Source organism: Cryptomeria japonica, chromosome 1 (genome assembly GCF_030272615.1).
Source record: "Cryptomeria japonica chromosome 1, Sugi_1.0, whole genome shotgun sequence".
Lineage (NCBI taxonomy): Eukaryota > Viridiplantae > Streptophyta > Pinopsida > Cupressales > Cupressaceae > Cryptomeria > Cryptomeria japonica.
In genome coordinates, this window is record NC_081405.1 from 517,436,888 (window position 1) to 517,461,314 (window position 24,427).

Below are 24,427 nucleotides of genomic sequence, written 5' to 3' on the forward strand. Positions count from 1 at the left end.
GAGAAACTACCTACTATTGAAATAGTCGGGTCATTTTGAGCACATCCTACACACTCCACTGTCATGACAAACTACATGATACTTATAGTTATCTATCCTGCATACATCAATACATTAGACTCAAGACGGTGGAGATTAACCAAAGTCCGGATTTCAACCATTTTTGCCCTACCTAACAATATTCTGTTTACTCTTTTAATTTTTAAACTGCAATTGAAAGGAAGAAGGTAGAGACTAAAACAAGACACAAGGTAGAAACCACCATGTATAAAAAAATTCCATGCTAATATGAGGTGAGTCGCGAGTCTTAACATAGGCGTTGGCCAAGCATGAAATTTGTGAAAACAAAAAACTAGGCGGGACAATTCTGAAAAACCTCAACCACTGCTATAATATAAAAACAAATAAAATCCATGGAATACCCTGCTGGCGTCTGGTTTGCTGAATCAACCTCACAGCTACAAAGAGATTTTTACTCATCGTCATTGAAAAAGACAAACCTCTCATATTTGTGTCCCTTAAACAGTGCTTACGAAAATGAGATACATTTCTATATCAATTACCTTTCTCAATTATTAATCAGCCGACTAATAAAATGTTTCAGCAGAGTGCCCTGAGAAAACACCCAATATAGTATCCATAGATAATTACTTTGTTTCTTTTAACGCATTGTACTAATCGCCAAAATTATATGTCACTGTTCAATAAGTTGCAGGAGTACCAAACTTGAATGGATATCTCAGATCGAGTGTATTTAAACACTCAATTTTGCAACAAATAATAAGATATTTGTATGTCTCAAACAAATATCAGTTAATGCAGATTCAAATATTCAACAGAAATTCACAATTAGTTTAAAATATAACTAATAATGCACCAAATTTCGCAGTGAAATTAATCTTTTCGCAACTCCATAATCTCTTCTCGTCTGATGCCTTCTGCATTCACAACTACTATTTCTAGTCCATCGCCCTGAAGAATCACATAACACTCTTATCAATACGATTCAAGTAATACATAGGCAATATAAGTGATACATGAACAATGATAAACGACAAAATAAAATATTCTAACATATCAGCAACAAATATCACAGAATTTTGCGTTAAGTTTTGAAAAATGTTCCAATATAGCATAGAAGGAAATACAGTGTATATGTCTCTTTCGGTAGCTGAAGCAAAAATATCCTTCACCAAATCGACTGCTTCAGATTCTGACAGGGGGGTTGTAGCATCCTAAACAAGAAGAATAAGAATAAAAATTAGATATTTTCAAAACGAGAATAAATTGGAAAACATAAATTATGACAACCTTAACAAAAAATCGTGCTCCTAAAACCAGTGTACATCAAATGCTCAAAACCTCAAACCCACGTTCTAAATATCCAAAAAAAGAATTTCAAGTTGACATCAACATATTGCTTTTGACATCTACATATTGTTATCAAATTGACAATTTGGGATTTTTTTATCTTTTTTTATTTTGGGGGATTGAATTACGTGAAGAAATGATGTAATTAGTGTATGTCCAGATAATCTCAACAATTGGTGTGTTCATTTTATAGCTTGCAGTACTGTCATTGAGATGAGGTAGCAAAATTTGAAGCTCATTTGTATAGAGGGGTGTAAAATGACTCCAAATTTAACATGCAAGAATTGACATGAACATATATTTAAGAGTTCAACTACATTTGGTAAATATTTTCGTCAGTTCTTACTTTCTGAGTGGGTTCTTGACTTGCTCCATTGAAAATGAGATGGAACTGCCATGTTTGATAAAAGCTGGAGTCATATCGTTGATTATTATTTACAATGTTTCGTGACTAGAATTTTTGTTAGTTAAATTAAAAGGCTTAACACCATGAAACCTAAAGAGGAGAGTAATTATGAAGTTGCTAATTGTGCCCCTATATAAAGAATAGAAAACATGTAAATGTAGCCTTGTCCATCATAGATTTCTTGTTTTGTACTAATTATCAAAATGCCATACAGGAAAGTATAATGAATTACCTAATAATGTCAGCATACCCTAGAGACATCCCCAAGGTTTTTGGACCACCTGACATATCTAAGATATCCCAAGTACTCAGGGATGGGGATGAGACATTCCATCCATCCCAAAAAAAATTTAAACAATGGGGAATATTCCAGCCATTTAACCCCGTCCAAAATGTTGAGGCATCAAACTCAAAGGAGATACCACCTTCAGAGTCTCCCCAGAGAGAATTAACAGTAATAGTGGCATCAGCATGTCCCTTGCAGCCTGTCTTTCCAACAGCCCAAAAAAAATTAAATAAGCTAAAACCTAAATTGAGGGCCCGCCAAGGTCTCCCCCAAGCCATCCCCTCTCCTGCTTCTTGCCTCTTTGTCTGCAATTCTGTTTGACAAAATTACATAGCAGTACCACTATGTCTCATGTAGGATGACTGCTGAGGTAACAACAAAATCATCTATTGTTGAATCGGATAAATAACATGATGATGCATTCATGATGACTTTCTGGTTTCTAAAGAAGTAAACACAAATCATTCATATATTTTGTTATGTACTACAAGGACCTGTCGCCAAGGTTTTTACACCATCCACAAAAACAAAGACATTTTGGGAGCTCAGGGACAAGCAAAAGCAGAAACTACATATATCCCCTCAATTTGTGGGACATTTCATTTGTAATCAATAATGTAAAATGACTTCATATTCAAGATGCAAGAATCGGCATGACATATATTTAGAGTTAACTTGTATATCTCAAATATTTTTGCCATATTTTCAATGTTACAGGCTAAAATCCCTTGTTTTCAAGAGCAGGGATGTCTTAGCAACAGCAATCGGCGACAAAACACCCTCCGGAGCACTGCCCTACACACCAGCCCCAAAGGGGGTTGTCCGAAGTATAATCATGAAAAGCAGGGAATGTCCCTTGACATCCCCCTCTAGAGAAACAACCTGTCAATCTTGGGGCGGTCAGGGGACATGCAGGCATCACTTGACTGTCCCACGGACGGCAAGGTGTCCCCATGTGCTCATATAAAACAGGTCTGTAGTTTTAAAAACGAAACCTAAAATTCTAAACCCAAACCTAAATGGGATCCCCACCGAGGGCTCCTACTCTCAACAGTTACAAATAAGATAGCTAGCATGTGCTATATTGCAAAAACAAAAATAAAAACGAGAGGTAATGGAAGAGAAAGGTTCCCTGCATGTTGTAGAAAAGAACATTTAACATTAAAAAGATTGAAAAACAGACAAAAACAAATGATGAAGATTCTTGTAGTCTTGAAGGATTTTGATTTGGGGATGGTGGACCTCACCCTGTATAGCAAGAAGAAACATGCAAGGTGTACTACCCTTCAACCCCACTGATGGCTGCTGCCCCTATATCCTTGCTCCAGTTTTGAAAAGCATTTTGAGCTGCACCAGATAAAATCCAAAAGAATTGAATTCTATTTATAATTTTTAGTTTGCCAAGTGAAGCTTGATTCCAATGAATGCTACTATGGTTACAGTCATATAAATTAAATATAACATCTTCATGATGATGATTGGATTTCACAGGCTAAGTTATACCAGTCCAGGTTCAGGTCTGTGATTTGGGCTCAGGTAAAGAGGTTTCAGTATGCCAGTATAGCAAAAAAATTGGGATTGGGTTTGTTTTGAGCGTGTCTGTACAAAAATACATGAATTTATACAGTTTAACCTAAAAATTGGAATTAAGTTCATATATATATATAGACCATGATACTGTTATATTATCATAATTTAAAATGTTAAAATTTAGATATATTGTATTAAATTTAAAATATTAAAATTTAACATATTATATAAAATTAATAACAATGTAACATTATATTAATATTAAAATTTAACTATATTATTTTAAAAATTAAATAGGACAAGCCATAAAACCCCTAACAGCTCCACAAATGTCCAAAACTTAAAAATAAAAAATGAAAAAATGAAAGAAGAGTTACCAACTTAAAACAGCAGCAGCACCAACAATAATAACACCACCACCAAAACACCATCATTTTTACACACATATTTATTGGCTATCATTTGATAAAGAAGTAGAATAAACATTAGCACAATAGAATAAATTGCATGAAACTAGCATCCAATAGAACACAATAAATGAAAATACCTTGAAAAGGTAGCTGAAATGATCACTACAGGGCCGAAACACACATTTGGTTTAAATTACTGTATACAACAACGCAGGTCTGATACAACTAGAAAATATGTTGCAGGTCTGAAACATCACCATTTTAGGTCCAAACAACCCCTTAAAGCCTCCGAAAACTCACTCTATGCAACCATGTTCACCCCCAAACAATGCCAAACAGCCTGAGATAGACTCAACCTACCAATCAGTATTAAAAAATTGCAAGTCAGTTTGCAAGTCCCCTGCAAGGTTTAAGGACGTTTGGATGTCTTGGGGACGTTTGGGAGTTTCGGGGATGTTTGGGAATCCCCTTTGGCATTTCTAACACAAGAAACTTCTGGGAAACGTCCCCCTGGTGAGGAAACGTCTCGGAAACGGCAAAGGTATGTTGGTGGCAGTGGACGGACGGAGAAGGGACGTTCTCTAGGAGCCTCCGCATATCGGGGACGTCCCCGTCTCGGAAATGCCTACATTTTCAGGGAGGACGTGCCCGTGGAACATTGGTTTTAAGTGAGTTGTCACTCGCATTTTGCTTAAGTTTTCTCCCACACATAGGTTTCTTTAGGGTAAATCATTTGTCTTCTTAATTGTGCAAGGTGTTTGCTCTCATTAACACAATGCAAGTTAAGTTAATTGATTGGCAACTTACAACACTTCATTTCTTTCATTTAATCTATATGTTGATGTCTAATGTATAAAATATCTGTCCTATTTTAAAGATCACACCTCCCTAGCTTTCAGATCATATTTGCATTTATCATCCCTCAATATCTAATGTCTGTAGTGTTGTCACGAAGGATTGCACCCTAATGCTAAGCTGGGAGCTCGGCAATCCTGTGAAACATGGGAATACTTTCAAGCCTATGGGTATGCCTATATTGAAAGTAGACCTCCGGATTATAGGTCGGCTTCCTGTATAATGAATCTCTTGCAAACTAATTTCTGCTAAGAAAAGAGATAGAAGGAATACTGAAATTAAACCTATCCTACGAGGTGATGCACCAAATATTTTTTCTAAGACCTGCAACTACTTAACTCACAAAACCTTTAACAAATAACCCTGAATACTTTACAACTCAACTAAACATGTGAGTACATAAATATTTCATAGAAAGGGCCTGATTAGAAGGCTTGCTTGAAGGAAAATAAACTATTTTCACAACTACAAACCCATCAAAATCAGATTACACAATCTATAACCTGCATTAACCATGTATCCTCCTGAAATAATACTGCTTGAAAGAGACAACATTAAAAGATTCGAAGAATGAATCGCAGAAAAATCATCAATATCTTTCATTCAACACCAAACAAGAAGTATCAAGAAGGAAATCTGCTGCTATTTTATTGAAAATGAAGGAGTTGTTGCTACTACAAACTCAGAAATATGCGAGTTCTTTCTCTCCTCAGCATGATTGTGAACTGTTTTAGGCCCTTTAAAATAGCAGCAAATTTCCTTCTTGATACTTCTTGTTTGGTGTTGAATGAAAGATATTGGTGATTTTTTGTGATTCATTCTTCAAATCCTTTAATGCTGTCTCTTTCAAGCAGTATTATTTCAGGAGGATACATGGTTAATGTAGGTTATAGATTGTGTAATCTGATTTTGATGGGTTTGTAGTTGTGAAGATAGTTTATTTTCCTTCGAGCAAGCCTTCTAATCAGGCCCTTTCTATGAAATATTTATGTATTCACATGTTCAGTTGAGTTGTGAAGTATTCAGGGTTATTTGTTAAAGGTTTTGTGAGTAAAGCAGTCGCAAGTCTGAGAAAGAATATTTGTTAAAGGTTTTGCGAGTAAAGGAGTCGCAAGTATGAGTAAAGTATTCCTTCTATCTCTTTTCTCAGCAGAAATTAGTTTGCAGGAGATTCATCATACAGGAAAGCGGCCTATAATCTGGAGGTCTATTTTCAATATAGGCATACCCACGGGCTTGAAAGTATTCCCATGTTTCACAGGATTGTTGAGCTCTCAACTTAGCATCAGGGTGCAATCCTTCGTGACAACATGTAGTTTGGAGCTTCTATATGCAATCTTAGGTTGAACAGTAAAATGCAAACATTAACAACACTTTTAGAGACATATTAATAGTTTTAATCAAAAAAATTTATTAGTGAATGAAAAAAAAAATCAGCAACAAAAGTGGAAAACAAGATCAGGACTCTGCCCTACAGCATAGAAGTAAAATAAAATTGAGCAACATATAAATATTCCAGTCATGCAAGATATGCCAGACAAATGAATGCAGACACACCTTAGCTGGCAAGAGCAGAGGACTTGGGGATTTAAGCTGATTGTCAAGAACAGGCATCATAAGTGTCGAGCCAGTCCCCTGAGATCCATAGCCTACTCGTTCATATGAGCCAACTGCATCATATGTGTAAACACAGCCTTTTCCTGTGGCAATGTAAATTTACTTGCACTATCAGCATTACTCTTACTATAAATAATTTAACAAATCAATTTCTTTTTGTCTTGTATGAATTCTAAACTCAAATATACTCTGTTACGTAGCTTACCTTCACTGTCTAGACCACCTAAAACATTGAAAGAATAGTATGGGAAAAATCGTTTGTAGTAAAGAGTGTTCGAGAGCAGCTGTGCCATGGCAGGGCAACTCATTTGCTTGTTATGCTGATGCTGATAAATCTACAATTACCAGATCCATTATTAATTCTATGAACATATACCTATTTGTTTCAAATTTATCACAATCAAAATGATTAAAAACAATAAGCATCTAGCAGTCAATGGAGTAAAAAGAACATATCATCACAAAACAGACCCATACGGGTGAGCGAGATGTTTGTCTACCACATTAATCAAGAAGATGGAATCTCTGAGTGATCACAAAATTCATGATGTTCATAAGGAAAAGATGTATAGCCAGCTTAGCTTGCAATCTGATTTCTTCAATCTTTAAAACTAAAGCCTCCTAAATAAAAGAGTTCTTGATTCAACTAAGCATAGTAAACAACACACAGCTCACATTACAATTACAAGCAAGCTTGCTGGGAAGACTAGTATTGTTCTAATATCATTCCTCTAACTAGTAGCTAACACAAGCTTTCAAAATTAAAGCATGCACCTTACAGAAAGCCGAGAGATAATGATCCACCCATCACAAATGAAAACTAGCACAAATAAAGAGCAAATGCATTATTCATCAAAGAACAAACCTATTATCCATGGCACCTAGAAAGTTAACCTAGATGATTGGAGGTGGTAGTATTCTCAGCGACAGCGATGGTGGATTTGTGATGCCTGCGCAGTTAGTATAAGAACTTTGCAGAAGTGAAGGTCGTCTTTTCAGATATCCAACTAGCTAAAAATATAAAGGACTCTCACATTATAATAAAGGAGGCCTCTCTGAACATAAGCAAACATCTTAGAGAAGGTAACATAATCAATCTCTTAGAAAGGAAATGTCCCCTAGCTGGACCATCAAACATATAATAGAAGATGAGATGGATACTATTAAGGCCTTCAAGGGAATTAAAATTTGCCACATCTATAGAGAAGGTAACAAGATGGATAATAAGATGACCAATAAAGTTGTCTATGCTTCAAGGTTAGACAAATGGGTTGAGGTAGATTCCCTACCTAGCAAAATTATCTTATGTCTAAGAGATGAGGCCCCAATGTACCCATTTGTATGATATAATGTATATTAAAGACAAGTGGGTTCCTATTTCACTTCCCCCTCATGTTGGTATGTGTGGAATGAAGAAGAGCTTTGGCTTATCCTGCAACAAAATCTTCACAATCAGGTAATAGCCCCTGAGATTTCCTAAATAGCATAGAAACTCGAAATAGAAATGGAATGTTACAATGCTCAAAGGATTAAAAAATGAGACGATGTGACTATCCTGTTGGGGCAAGGTCAACTCCTTCAAGCAGCGCTGCAAAGTGCAAACTCATCCTATATTCTTAAAGGCACCTAAAAAATAACCAAGACACAATCTAAGATTCTGGGCAACTTCCTCCACCAAAGTACTTTGGAAGGGGAAAATCACTCTCTTGAAATGGAAAAGAATCTGAATCTTAAAATATATCGGAGGGAGGGGATGGAGGGCAAGGAAGGGGGGTACAGCTGGGGTGTGAAGGAATTGGGGGAACCAAGATTCGGGAACCTTAAATTGTAGCCAAATGTTTTATGCAAAATACCAAGATTTTTATGCAAGCACCTGAGCCTTGGAGCCAAATGTTTAAAGCAAAATACCTAGATGTCATAGATTCAGAGATAATCTTCACAGCTAACTATCTATGCAAGGAGTCCCATATCTGGAGCATTGTCCAATCCCTGCTAGTATATCATTGACAAAAGATGGAGCTTAGAAATTAAAGATGGTGCTTCAGAACAATGTGACTCCCATTTGGGCAGCATGGTATGTGACTCCTGGATTACCCAGAATGTTTTGGGGCACTACAAAACAATCTAAAAAGAGTTCCAGTACACCATGCAACTCAACCCCCCATCCATTGAGGTTCTGAATAACTGTTTCTTCTGTAAGAAATCAATTTGCAGAACAACCAGAAGTACTGTGGTGGATGGGAATAATGCTTATCAGCCCTTGAGCCTGTCTATTGGATTTAGTGGTCTCCAAAGTACACGTGATTTAAAAGGATTATCCCAAACAAGTATCTCATTCAAAAGAGAATTCTTCCACACATGAATCATTGATTATCATACTTTAAAAAAATCATGAGTCCATCCTTTTTTAAGAATCCTTTGAATCCAATAATTTCTTAATTTGCCTTTATCATTTCTTTCTAACAAGCCTTATAAAGTCCATCCTTGTAGAATAGAATTATCTTAATCCATACATACCATGCGATCAATAAATATTAAGTTATAATACTTTCTTAAGAACTGGGCTTTTAATTCGAGATCAATTCTTTTTCCCTAAAGTCACCTTTACACAGCTGACACTTCTAAATTTAAGAGACTTTGCCACAGGAATAAGCAAAATGGTGAGTGAGTGAACTAATCAGCAAGTTGAGGGCCACCTGATTCTCAACTCTAAAAAAGGGAAGAGCGCCAGATAAAGGTAAGGTACAGCTTTAGGCACTCTGCCAGCCCTCACAAATATCAAGATGAGGACAACAGTTTTGCCATCTCCATACATGTTACACAAATCCTCAATATGCATTATTTGATGTTCATCTCAGCCCTCTGTTGAAATTTGGGACAATACTTGTAACAACATACATTTATCATAATCCATATAAACCATGTGAATAATCATACTTGCTTAAGAACTGTGCTATTTGATTTGCATTGACTTTTTTCCCTGATGTCACAAAAATTGGTACCAAAATTGAATGGATTAAACAGATGTATGCCAAGGCTGAAGGGATCCAAATGTTCATCACCAACACCATATATATCACAAGAGAAATTTAGAGAATTCTCGAAATTGAAGTTGTTGAAGGTAAGTGAAGCAATAAGGTTCTATTTTTATGTTTTTAATTTTTGGTTTTTATTTTCAAATAGTGTTGAAATCCACTTTGCCTCCAACACACTTGTCTTGAGACAACTTATGAAGGTTTAGGATCACATTCTAGCATAATCATTAGTAAAAATTGGTCCATATGGAGGCAGCCTATCACTACAAAGGTAGCACATATTAAGTAGATTATCTTAAATGACAATTAGTGATAGTCTTGAATATCTCCTTAGTTTGTGCAAGCTCATATTGAGTATGATCTGTTATACCAACATGGATAGGCCTTGTTTGGGAGAGATACACAATAGCATCAACTCAATGATTGAGAAGACGAAGATGATCATAAATATGAAAGATCAAAATCCTAAATCAAATTTCTTCAAACAATTAGACAAAATTATTGAAGAGATATAAAAAAAAATGAGCACCCATCTACATCTTCTTGCCTTTGCATTGAGATTCTTTCCATGCTAATAAGGATTGCCCAAGATAGAGATGTTAAAGTCAGCCAAGGGTACAAGGCATCACTTTGTAGACTTTAGATTGATCCTAACATGTTGGATACAATTAAGATGAGCTCATGGATTTTATAAGCTCTGATAACTTTACTATTGAGGCCTTTGTGAGAAGTTTAACGTTGATGTTCATATTTGATGGTACTTCCATGGTCAATCACCCACCCTTGAAAAATTATTGCTCAAATAATCAGATAACTTTATTCAATTGTAGAGCCGTTTAAATAGGCGATTACAAACGGTGATGTTAAAAAGAAACTACTTCTAAAAAAAGAAGCCAAAAATAGAAAACTAAATAAAGCAAAAAATACTCTAATGACAATTAAAATACTAATTAAATAACAAATAAATATTCTAATACCCTCCCTTAATGGTCATTCTATCAACAAACTACCCTACAAAAGACACTGCAGGTCTTTTGATCACAAACCCAAAGAACACTTTGTCGTAGCGGAGACCCTCCCTGGATCTGTAAAATGTTAATGACCAAGAATACCAGAATCCATCCAACCTGATGTTGGGTAACCAAACTGAAACCTAAAACCACGATTTTGAGGAAAAAATCGGCAAACCCTCCAAAACTGAAGAAACAAATCATCATTTTTTTGTGGAAAAAATGGTTAAAACCCTTAACAGGAACTAAACCCTTGAAACAATTTTTGAGGAAAAATTTGTACAAAACCTTGAAGCGTCGCGCGATAAAACCACCAATCTTCAGGCAACAAGACACCAGACATCACGTGGCAAAACATCAAACATCACGTGGCAAAACAACATACATCACGTGGTAAAACAACACTCCCTAATTTTTTAGGAAAAATCAAGCAAAACCTTCCCATGATTTTTTGTGGAGAAAAATCAGAAAACCCATTTGATGACAAAATCAAAAAGAATAGAAGGTTGACGACTCCTCTTTGGAACGCTCTATAACATGAGCTTGCACCTGCTCCTAAGACCCTCCCTGGTTGGACTTCTGATCAACCAACCTCTTTCTACAGAACTTCTGAATATGCCCACGTCCACCATGTTAAGCATATAGCTTCTCATTCGGGTTGAAGCAAGTAATATATAACAACATTGAATGAAGGGTCATGTCCTCATAGGGGCATGACTTCTACGTGGCATATATAACAACATTGAATGAAAAGTCATGTCCTTGTAGGGTCATGACTCTACGTGGCCTAGGCCACGTAGAAGTCATGCCCCTACGTGGACATGACTCTTCATCCTTTTATTTATAGGCATCGACACTTGTTGTGAACCGAAACCAATAACTATGGTAGTTTCACGAACGAGCAAGCTGTCGATATTATCATAGAAGATTAATAGTTAGAGTTATATATATATATATATATATATATATATACACATCAGAGGTAAAACATATTCATTGCAGTGATCTTATTAAAATCTATCCTCACTACATATTACCAGACTATTGTATTCTCTATCTCTGATCTAAATTCCTTAACATGGTATCAGAGCCACATTGGTAGAGAAATAATAAAATAGTCACACCTCTTTTCTAAAAAAAAAAAATCAGACTTGCACTCAAAATCAAAGGAAAATCAATCATGGTGAACAGTGTTAGAGTGGAGGATAGACTCTAAGGCACATCCAACTTCGTCTCATGGAGAATTCGAATAACAACAACTCTTAAAGAACTCGAACTAGATGCATACATAAAAGAAGATACTAAGATGCCTGAAGGCGAGCTAGAACAAACAACCTGGAAAAAACACAACAAGGCTAAGAAAATCATAATTGATGCTATTAAAGATCACATTCTCCCAACCATCTCAAAACTAACTACAGCTTATGATATGTTCAAGACCATTCAAAACTCATATGAAATAAATAATGCAAGCAGATTGCTCACTTTCAAACAGCAATTAATGCATATCTACATGAACAAAGGAGAAACGATCACATCCTATTTCATGAGGATTTCAGAATTAAAAGACCAATTGTCAACTATTGGGAATAATATAGATGATATGGAGCTATCTCTAATAGCACTTAAGGGATTACCATCCAGTTGGGAATCCTTTATTCAAGGCATTAGTGCTCGTCCGACACTACCAAAATTCGATCAACTCAAGAATGATTGTACTCAAGAAGAATCTCGACTAATCACAAGAGGATTGGGTCCAAACAAAGGGGGAGAAATTCATGCACTACATGCTAACACAAGCAACAAAGGGAAGAAAAGGAAATTCAAACGGAAGAGAGGAAATAATCACAAAAGCAAAGTCTTCTCCAAGATTCAATGCTACAAGTGTGATAAATTTGGACACACTCATAGGTTCTGCCCAGAAAGAAAGAAAGCTCAAGCAACCATAGCTCAAGTCAAGGAAGTAGAGAATCCTCTATTTTTCTTAGCCTTATCAAGCAAACTAAACTCAAACAAACATATGTGGATAATCGACAGTGGAGCATCTCGACACATAACCGGTTTTACAAATCAATTTGAAACCTGTGAAGGCCACTCAATTGAAGAAGTTACAATAGGAGACAATTCTACCTATCCAGTGAAAGGAATTGAGACCTGCTCAATTCAATTAAGAACAGGAGTTACATTACAATTGAAAGATGTTCTCTTTGTACCAGGTATCAAAAGGAATTTGGTCTCTATTTCAGGACTAGCTGATCAAGGACATCGTGTCACCTTCAATGAAGATAAAGTTCTACTCTGGCCTAAAATCACTAACATAAAGAATGCTATTCCTATAGGATCTAGAGATGGTAGTTTATACATATTAACTCAAAAACAAGCACTAAATCATGAAGTATCAAACTCTAATGAAATTTGGCATAGAAGATTAGGACATCTTCGATTTAGTGCCCTACCTTCTATAGGAAAAATTACCACGGGATTACCCAATCTAAAATCTGATCATGTTGGAACTTGTAAAGGATGTGCTCTAGGGAAGAACTCAAAAGGGTCATTTCCCTCAAGTGAACACAAATCAAAAGTTGTACTAGAACTTGTCCACACTGATTTGTGTGGTCTAGTGTCATTACCATCACTAGGGGGATTCTTATATTACGTGATACTTGTTGATGATTACTCTAGGAAAACTTGGATCTATTTCACAAAACTCAAAGAATCAAATGAAGTGTTATTGAAATTTAAAGAATTTAAGGCCCTAGTGGAAAATCAAACTGGGAAGAAAATAAAGACTCTACGATCAGATAATGGGGGTGAATATATCTATGAAAATTTTAAAGAATTCTGCATTTCTGTTGGGATTAAGAGGGAGTGTACTGTACCTAATAATCCTCAACAAAATGGAGTTGCAAAAAGAAAAAACAGAACCATCATCGAAGCTGCTAAAGCCATGACGCATGATCAAAATCTACATATCTCATTTTGGGCTGAAGCCTCAAATACAACTGTGTACATTCAAAACAGATGCCCTCATTCAATCCTAGAGAATATAACACCTGAAGAAGCCTTTACAGGAAATAAACCAAATTTAAGCCATCTAAGAATCTTTGGTTGCCACGTGTATATTCACGTTCCTAAAGAAAAGAGAACCAAACTAGAACCCTCCGAGAAGAAAGGCATATTTGTTGGCTACAGTGAAACCACTAAAGGATACAGAGTCTATATTCCAGGACGAAGATCCATTGAAATCAATAGAGATGTCAAATTTGAAGAACATGCTGCTTATAAACTATCTCTAAGTGCAGAAGATGATCTAACCGCAGAATCAGATGAAAATCCTACAATTGAAAATCACAGGGAGAATAGCATAGAAAATCATGAACTTCAATCACCTAATTTCGAGAATGCTGAAAATCCTAGCAACAAGAAAAGACCACTATGGGCAAGAAAGATGATTGAAGTAAACAATGTGGAACCCGATGAAATCTTTAAAGAGAATAAGAAAGCAAGAAGTCAATCATGCTATGCTGCCCTCATGACCGAACTTACAAAATCTGAACCATCAATGTTGAAGAGGCTTTAACATGTCAAGCTTGGAAAGATGCAATGATTGAGGAATACCAATCTATCTTAAAAAATGATGTCTGGGACATTGTACCTAGACCAAAAGACAAATCAGTTGTCTCATCAAAGTGGTTATTCAAAATCAAATATGCACAAGATGGTAGTATTGAAAAACACAAAGCCAGATTCGTTGCCAGGGGGTTCTCTCAAAAGGCTGGAATTGATTACGAAGAGACATTTGCTCCAGTTGCCCGATATACTTCTGTAAGAACCATCATTGCCATTGCAGCTTCCAAAGGGTGGAAGATACACCAAATGGACGTGAAGACCGAATTTTTGAATGGTGTTATTGAAGAAGAAGTATATATAGAACAACCTGAAGGCTTTGCTACACATGATAGGAATCTTTGTGTGTAGACTAAAAAAAGCTCTCTACGGCCTTAAGCAAGCTCCGAGGGCATGGTACGGAAGGATAGATAGTTATCTCTCCAAACTAGGATATTCCAAAAATGAAGCAGACTCTAACATATACTTCAAAATTTAAAATAATCACTCGCAGCTCTAAATGAAGATTTCGAAAATTGACAGAAAAAATAAAATAAAAAAATAAAAAAAGAGAATACTTGTTCTCTATGTTGATGACTTGTTGATAACAGGAGAAGATCACCTCATTGCAAAATGCAAACAAGATCTTGTGGCTGAATTTGATATGAAGGATCTAGGTCTACTGCACTATTTTCTAGGAATAGAAGTATGGCAAAAAGAGAATTATATTTTCCTAAATCAAGGAAAATACACCACTAATATCCTGGCCAGATTTGGTATGATAGATTGTAAGTCTCTATCCATTCCAATGGAAACAAATCTTCATAAGCTCAAAAGTGAAGCAGTAGATTCAGAACCTACAGATCCTACATACTATAGACAGATTATTGGATCTCTTATGTACCTGGTAAACACTCGCCCTGATATTTGTTACGCTACCAATGTGTTAAGTCATTTCATGTGCGAACCTAAGAAGATTCACCTAATGGCTGCTAAGCATATTCTGAGATACTTGCGTGGCACTATTGGAATTGGCCTGAAGTATAAAAATGTTGAGATACAACTCCAAGGGTATTCTGATTCCGACTGGGCAGGAAGTTCCATTGATCGTAAAAGTACAACGGGGTGTTGCTCTAGTCTTGGATCAGCTATGTTATCCTGGTTTAGCAGAAAACAGTCAGCAGTTGCTCAGAGTTCCACTGAAGCCGAATATATGGCTGCCTCCATGGGAGCACGTGAGGCAGTATGGTTAAGGAAATTGCTAGTTGGATTATTTGGGAAGCCCCTAAACCCCCCTGTGATTCACTGTGATAATCAAAGTTGCATCAAACTTTCTATAAATCTAGTTTTTCATAATCGATCCAAGCATATAGAAATCCCATACCATTACATAAGAGATGTGGTAGATAGAGATGTCATCAAATTGACCTACATCAGCACTGAAGAGCAAAGTGCCGACATATTCACCAAACCTCTTGCAAAGTTGAAAGTGGAGTACTTTAGAGGTAAACTTGGTATGACTAAATTATAATGGAAATTTCTGATATTAATCTTAATCATATGTAATTGATATATTCATGAATATCTTGAATGCAATATTGCATGTATGTGTTATGTCATGGAAGGTGACGATCTTTCATGTGATGTAAGTGTAAGATCGCTATTGTAAGGTGACGACTTTCACAATAGCCTGATCTGTTATCAAGATTGACTACATTAAGTTGCTGTCCCGGAATGTGTCGTAAATCTTGATACTAAATTTGCTATGATGAGTTATTGAATTGTTATCATTAAATGATTGTTCCAAAATATGTCGGAAATTATGATAACAATCATATCATGATTGACTACATTAATTTGCTGTCCCAGAATGTGCTAGATAACATGATACTAAAATTATTTCACCTGTGATAATGACAATGTTACAATTGTCACTAGAATCAAGGTTGTAATCTAATAAGACTTAGAGTAGTTGTTGTCCCAGAGTGTTGGATATCAGATAATCCATCTCTCTGAGATATGAAGTATTTCACTAGTAAGTGTTACTAAGTGAATGATCATGTCAAATGAATGTGTATATCTAGAATGTTGTTCCTTAAAACTTAATTATGAAATTCAATCCTCTTTTGCTAAGAGGGAGTGTTAAGGATATAGCTTCATTTGGATTGAAGCAAGTAATATATAACGACATTGAATGAAGGGTCATGTCCCCATAGGGTCATGACTCTACGTGGCATAAGCCTATGCCACGTAGAAGTCATGCCCCTACGTGGACATGACTCTTCATCCTTTTATTTATAGGCATCGACACTTGCTGTGAACCGAAACCAATAACTGTGGCAGTTTCATGAACCAGCAAGCAGTCAATATTATCATAGAAGATTAATAGTTAGAGTTATATATATATACACGTCGGAGGTAAAACATATTCATTGCAGTGATCTTATTAAAGTCTATCCTCACTACATATTACCAGACTATTGTATTCTCTATCTCTGATCTAAATTCCTTAACACACTACAATAGTAACATGTGAATCTCTACATGAACCCCTCCTCAGAGTTGCGTTGCCCTTTCTGCCAAGTGTACTCGCCTTTGCCCTTGTCCTTGGCAGTAAATGCTTGTTCTGCACTGACACTGTTACTACCAAACTGCTGGTTCCATCTATCTTGTTGTAGAAGCTTGGTGCAAAGATCGGGAAACTTCAGATCAACACTAGTAGAAGAGATATTGAGTGTGTCAATGAAATGCTCATAAGAGCAGGGTAGGCTTTTCAGCGTGACCACTACCATATCCTCTTTTTCCATGGTTCGGCCAATAGCTTCCAACTGGTCACGAATCTTCTTGATCTTCGTAAGATGTGCCTGGATAGATATCTTTTCATCCATCATGATAGAAAACAGCATATTCTTCAAAAAGAAAGCTCAGCTCTTGTCGGATGTTTCATGAAGATCCTTCAAGAGATCCCAGATCTCTTTAGTTGTTTTACCTGAAGGCACTTGAGGGAGTTGATCATCTATGACAGATAACTTGATAAGCATGACAGCCTCTCGATTTTTTGCATCATGTTTGTCTTGGTCGTCACCTACTGTTGTAGGACGAGATGCCTTGCCCAAAACAATCTAATCAAGGCAACGATACTCAAAAATTGAGAGTATCCTCTGCTTCCAGGCATTATAGTTCTAGTTGTTGAACTTTTGACTGCTCTCCAACATGATGTTGGTCAAAGACGCCATTCTAGAAACTGACACAAAATTCGAGGCACGAATCCCAATGCAAATGCCAAAATTTGCTGAAGACCTAGGATTTTTTTCTACAAACCCTAGACCGCATAAAAATAATCAGCAAATGAGACTACCACAGTTCCCAAGGTTCAAAAATGTTGGCACAAAACTCAAGGCGTGAAATCTGAAAGACCCAGAAAATTTTTATGTGAACCCAAAAAAAAAAATTCACAAAACCCATAAAAGTTTGCAAAAAACCAAACAAATTTTTCAGTAAAGAAACCCTAGGTCGGAGCACACAAGCCTGAAATCCAAAAAAATAGGTTGAAAGTTCGCAAAACTAATGCAAAGAAAATCCCACCACGAAAACAACAAAAACCCTGCTGTCGACAATATTGAAAATCGCAAAAAAATCACGCAAGTTTTGAAACAAATAAAAATTGCTCCAAAAATACGACGTGATTTTTCAGAAATCGCGAAAAAAAAGACAGCGCCCCAACAAAGTTTGCAAGTTGCGCGTAAAAACCCACCAAAACATAGACGGAAATTGTGCTGGAAAAATCGCATCTTACATAAACGTCCCGAAAAAATATTTATGTGGTCGCGAAATTCTTTATAGCGCCTTGAAAGAGCAGAAAATAGGGTCGAAAACCCTACTCATAGGTGCCTTAGAGAATTCCGACGTCAGTTGAACATAGACAAATGTGCGCAGTGCTATGAAAAGTTGCTGCTCCAATAAAATCGATGGCAAAAGAAAACCATGAAAGCCCTAGCTCTCGATTTGATCAAAAAAAGTTGCCCAAAAATTTTTCCAAACCCTCGAATTGCCTACAAAAAAAAAAAATCAGAAAACGATGCCCAAATTTTCCAAAAACCCTAGCTCGCCGAAATCAAATCTCAAAAATTTAACCGAAAAACTCCAACAATTTTTTCATTAAAATATTGATTAAAAAAATTCTGGAAATAATATCCAGGTGGAGGCTAATGAATTTTTATTTAAAAAATTTACCAAATCCTAAAGAAGCCCATCGACCTGCTCTGATACCATGAAAAATTATTGCTCAAATAATCAGATAACTTTATTCAATTGTAGAGCCGTTTAAATAGGCGATTACAAACGGTGATGTTTCAAAAAAGAAACAACTTCTTCTAAAAAGAGAAGCCAAAAAAAGAAAAGTAAATAAAGCAAAAAATACTCTAATGACCATTAAAATACTAATTAAATAATAAATAAATATTCTAATACACACCTACAACCTCCTACAATCAATCACGTTTTATACAAAAAATCTTTTTATCTTTTTAAGTTTCATTTTTTACCTAAGTTTTTTAATTTTGTAACTCTCAACTCTCTATTTTAGTTTTAATAGATTACATGTTCATCTACATCTAAAAAGAATTGGAGGACATACTCCACCCACTTAGTGAAACGCAATGAAATGCACTCAAAAAGGGAAGAAAACTTAGTGTATGTGCATTCTAGATTGTGTCCCTTTCACACAAATGAAGTGGCTACAAAGAAGGGGGCACAAGGAAGTGGGATATTAAGCCAAAACATGGACTCGGATGCTTACACTTCCCACCTTGTTGCACTTGATGTTGAAGGCGAGCCAACTAGTGGGCATGAGAGTGTCAATGCTAGTGGCATTGTTTGCAGTTCTTGTGATATACCTATATGATCAAATACCATGTAATAACCCCATACCAATATTTTCTATTTTTCAATAGAGAAAATGCAAATACAAGTCCGTGCACTTTCTGATCACCACACTCCCAGTGTGAACTGAATGCATTGCTGAAATGTAAAGACAACAACATGACCAAAGCATACAAGCAGGAGAGCCAACCAAAACAAACACCTCTTTGGAGAACAAGCATGCACTGAGAATGCAAATCCATTGACAAATTACAACCGAATACAGTCCAGCTAAATGGTTGATTACATGGGAATCCGATCAATTCCAAAACAGGCTTGAATTGTAGAGGGGTCTAGTGGTGAACCGACCAAGACCTTCAATGATTAAAGCATTAACCAACGGTATACCATCCGGTCTTACAATATCTTGAACATGAAATGCACAACTCTCTAGCAGTACTACCATCCAAACTAACTAAACATTATTTAAACTATCATATCAAACTATTTGGATCTAAAAATATGCCTTCGATCCACCATACTTAATAACCACACTTAATTGTAGGATAGCAACAATATTGCTGTACAGCCCAATATACAAAAATAAATCTCTCCAAAATGACTCTGATTTTTGCTACAGCAAAGAGCATAGCACGAAATATAAAAGTGCAGCCCTCTCAAAGCTCCAAAAATCACTCCTAAATTCAAGCCAAAACTGGGACAATAAACATCAATAAACTTGCATACCAAAATCTCTCAAAACACATTGAAAAACTCCATTACCAACAAATTGGAAAAACTCAACATTCAAGACAATAGTGATTTCTGGACTAAATCACTTAGCTAGCTAGGAGGGTTATTGTCCTTGAAACTAGAATAACCAAAGGGTTTCTGTCAATAGGGAGAACTCATGTTCTTTCAACAAAGCAAATGAAACGAATAAGCAGTAATCCTTCTTTATGAAGACCTAACCTCCTTTATAACCTTTTGCCATGCCCATGATCTGATATTCAATTACCAGGGAAGAAATTGTCTTACAAGATAAGACTTCACAATTTCATAAGATAAAACCATGTGCTTAGATCGTCTACCTCTTGTAGTCAGGTAGGTTAACAGAATAAGCCTTGAGAAACGATCATTCTTCTCTTGGTAAAGGGAGGAAAGGCAGAGATCAAACACAAGGTGTCTCTTCACAATGGGCATGACCATGGGAAAGTGCACGACTCTCCAGCATCCAAGGAAAGGATCAAAGGGGATCAGATTTGAGCATTAATAATTAATTGAGTATACAGCAGATTCAAACACATATTGTGGTTTTTGGTACGAGTTCCCTGTGCATGGTTTAATGAATACGTGCAGATTTAATGATGTGTTGTTTATGACTGCTTAATATAGCATAATGTATATTATTTCTATATGTTCATTGCTGATTAATATTATGTTGTTGCTTATGACTGTTTAATATATAGATTTATAGGATACATGACATCATATAGGATTCTCAATATATATTTTGCTTAATTATTATAATCAGCCATGGTAGGGGTAATGAGGGATTACAAGGAGGGAAAACAGTGATGGGGCCCTCTTCTAGGTACACCACCTCATGGTAGTAGACCAGGGAGTCCCATGAGGCCAAAGGGGTACAAAGGGTACTGCCTTTGGGTTTAGAAGGGATGGACTCCCGGGACACCCTATTGTGAATACACCTCAGCCCTCTATCGTGGTGGATTAATCACTAAGAAGTCCAATCATAGGAAGTGGGAGATGGATGGAAAGATGATGCAGAACGGTTGTAGGACACCTCACTAGGTACACCACCCCATATGGATGGCACAGCCCACATGGGGCCAAGAGGGATGGTATAGCGCTCTTGGGCCTAGGGTAGAGGATCTCTAGGGCACCCTAACAAGTCACCTTATCCTAGCTCTCCTATCGTTGAGCTTTCTCAAATAGATTTAAGATATCTTGTGATTAAATTTATATTTCTAATATATGTTTTGATGATTCCTAACTAAGAGATCTGTTTTATGGATTATGGTTATAAATGGTTTCTAGTAGGGTCTCGATCAGGTAAAAGATATCTCTAACCCTACACTCATTTTACTCAAAAATTGTGATTAGGGCAAAATTAGGGCTTTCACAAATAGGGGACATTACACCTTTTCAGAGCTATTTTTGGAAAAAGACTTTTTGCTTTTTTATTATTTTTTTCATGACAGTGCTTTTTGTTTTTTTGTTGTTTGTTTTTAAAAACATTTTTTGTTGTTTTGTTGCTTTTTCAATGATGCATTGTAAATGATATTCAAATTTATGTTCAAGTCTGAAGTTATATAATCTTATTATTGTTTTACTGATATTTTCTGTTATTTCTTATGTCACAGATTGCTGAAGATAACATTATTATTTTCTATGCTTCTACAGCTTTTCACTGACATGTACATATAGGCAATGCCCACCGATCAAGGCATGCCTTGACCGGTCATGTCTTTTGACATGCCCAATCAAGACATGTCTTGATCGGTGCATATGCACCGCTTCACTTAAGCGATGTACCGATAACTATCAGTCACGTCACATTTAATATATTAAACCGATTGCTATTAGGGCACATTAGTTAGTATGTTTGACCGATTAGTAATCGGGTCACGTCAGGAATATAATCATCCGATAAATAAGATAATCATCGATCGATATAAATTGAGATTAAGATGATAACTGTTATAGTTATCATATGATAGCATCATATCGATGCTATCATATGATATCTATGATAGTTATCATAATTCTGGTCTGATCTTATTACAATTATAGTATGATCGATTATGCATATAAGATGATTATAACAAGCTCATTTATTTAATCATGAGGTCTACATTTAGATTTTAGTTATATCGATAAGGTATATGATTGAATGAGAGATAAATGAAGTCTCTCATTCAATCATTTATCTTACCGAAGCTACTAAGTTTCAACATTCATTTTTAACTTTTCATTGCTTTTTCAAAAAAGTTATTTCCATTGGTATTTTTTATTAACATAATAAAAGTATCCTTTTGACCACTTTTTAGCACCTTGAGCCTTACGACACTTTATCTACACACTTAAACCACTGTTTTACATAATTAAATATAAGTTATTTAATTTTACTTTTTCAACAACTTTAATATTTAACTATTTAACAAATAATTATTCTACCGCCAATACCTTAAAAAGCATAGAATAACAATCTGTATGAAAATTGGCACTCTCCCAAGATAATGAACTTCTCCAAGAAAATTGGGCAGCTCCCAAAATGTCGCATCTACACACGGAAAGTACCATTGTACTTATCTTGGCTCTAGGAACTGTCACTGTCAAAACACCTTACCAATAAAGCTGACACTCTCGAAGAAAGTTGAAGTTTCCAAGAAGGTTAAAATAGATCAGAAAAGGGAGCATTACAAATAGATAGTGATCACGATATTTTTGAAGACCCATATGATGTTTATGATTGATCGGTGATGGCTGATTGTTGACACTTCACATTATTGTTTTTTAATTATAATATATATCACAACATTCAAGTTTGATTGACTAACATTGTAATATTTTTTACTTTTATGGTGGTTAGTTCATTGTATGATGCCATGTGGTATTCTGAACTTAATTACTACTGCAAATATGTTATTTTTTCACATTTTTAAATGTTTTTGTATGGACAAACCCAATCCCCAAAAAATTTAAACGAACCTGCAAACCCAAACCCAAACCAGTACCAAGACCAATAACTTAAAGATTAAACAAACTTCCTACATAAGTAGGCTTATTATTAAGGTTCAACCAATATGACAGTTTCAGCATTTTTCTAGCATTGAATATCATAAAGTCAAAAATAAATGAGAGAGATGTTCATACTAATTTTGCATACCCTATGGCTATAACAAGTGACTTGCCACTTAAAATCTTCATCGAGTTTGTATGATGGTGAGGAAGGGATACAGTTGTTTCAAACAGCCTATCTTGTAAATTCATACATGTGGAAACAAGACATGTCATAGTATGAAGTGCATCCCTGCCCAAGCACTGCAGAAAACGCTCCCCTGCCGGAATGCGATAGGCCATCTCCCCGCCCATAACTGTTACCCCTAGAATAGTTAGAGTGGACCATTCCCCTACTATTCTCAAGGGGTGCCCGGTGTTTCTTCCGAAGAGAAATGTGAACCCGCTCTATTTTCCTATGAGAGATCAAATACATCTAGAGACCACAAAACCTTTTACAGCTTGTCATACTCACTCCCATCCTTAAATAAACAGGCCCATAATGGTTGAGAAGAAAATTCATGGCTGGGTCATCAGGAGTCTCTCCTATTTCTTTCCAAGTGGGCATTGCTACAACAAAGTCATCTGTCATCCTAGGCCACGCATCTAAGGTTCAAGCATTTGTTTTTCATTATAAAAAATGGATGCATCACAAATACTGTACAGTTACTAAATAGCAAATCTTCGTTAAGATCCACCAATGACTGTCTTAGTTTGTGTCAGCAATGTTAATGTTCTTCAAACTTCAATGCATGAGCCCTGAATTTCATCTCTGATGGGTAAGCAATCTCCAGAAAAACAAATAAAATGAAAAATATATATATAAAGAATACAAAAACACCTTTACTAGAAATTTCCATTGCATTTCGAACAAACTGAAAATTTGTAGAAGATGCATGAAATCCATATTGGATCAGAATTTCCATTTTTTTTAAATCAGATAGATAGCACAAGAACTTGTGAAGAATGCATAACGGTTGTATTACACAGGTAATTTGGTAAAATAATGAATGAATAAAGAATGATTGAGAGATCATTAAATAGAGATACAAAAGATCGTTGTTTCTATTTAAGAAACAAACAATAGCAGAAATAAGTTAGAAACTCCTAATATTAACAATATCACACAATATTGACCATTAAACTAAAATAGCAAGATATTATTCTAATACCCTCCCTTAATGGTCAATCTGTCTACTACAACAAGTAGCCCCCTAAACTTAACAAACTTATCCAGTTGTAGGGACTTGATGAGGATATCTGCAGTCTGGTCCTCAGTAGGAACATACTGCAAATCCACGGATCCATCTTCAACCAGCTTGCGGATGAAATGACTATGAAGCTCAACATGCTTCGTTCGCTCATGGAAGAATGGATTTTTGGTGAGTTTGAGCACCCCTTGATTGTCGCAGAAGAGGGATGAAGGACCTGCTTGAGACATGAATGTCAGAAAGCATCCTTCAAAGACAAACTACCTTACACGCTGCTTTGACTGTTCCTCGATGTTCAGCTTCAGTCGAGGAAAGAGCTACGGCCTCCTACTTCTTACTGGTCCAAGTGATAGCACTGGTGCCTAAACTGAAGACATACTCGGATGTGGACTTTCTGTCATCTACAAAGCCTACCCAATCCGAATCTGT

The 24,427-nt window shown here is 36.0% G+C and overlaps 1 protein-coding gene across 2 annotated transcripts in view; it reads right to left on the reverse strand.

Moving 5' to 3' along the window:
- Window positions 1-631: 631 nt before the first annotated feature.
- Window positions 632-24,427, reverse strand: part of LOC131070319 (proteasome subunit beta type-1) — a 55,810-nt gene continuing 32,014 nt past the window's right edge. For both annotated transcript variants that reach the window (XM_058005831.2, XM_058005830.2), the window contains 4 exons: window positions 6,681-6,810; window positions 6,416-6,558; window positions 1,149-1,235; window positions 632-972 (listed from right to left, as the gene is read on the reverse strand). In XM_058005831.2, the coding sequence (XP_057861814.1) occupies window positions 895-972; window positions 1,149-1,235; window positions 6,416-6,558; window positions 6,681-6,810 (438 nt within the window). In that variant the 3' untranslated portion in view covers window positions 632-894. The remainder of the gene's footprint in view (window positions 973-1,148; window positions 1,236-6,415; window positions 6,559-6,680; window positions 6,811-24,427) is intronic.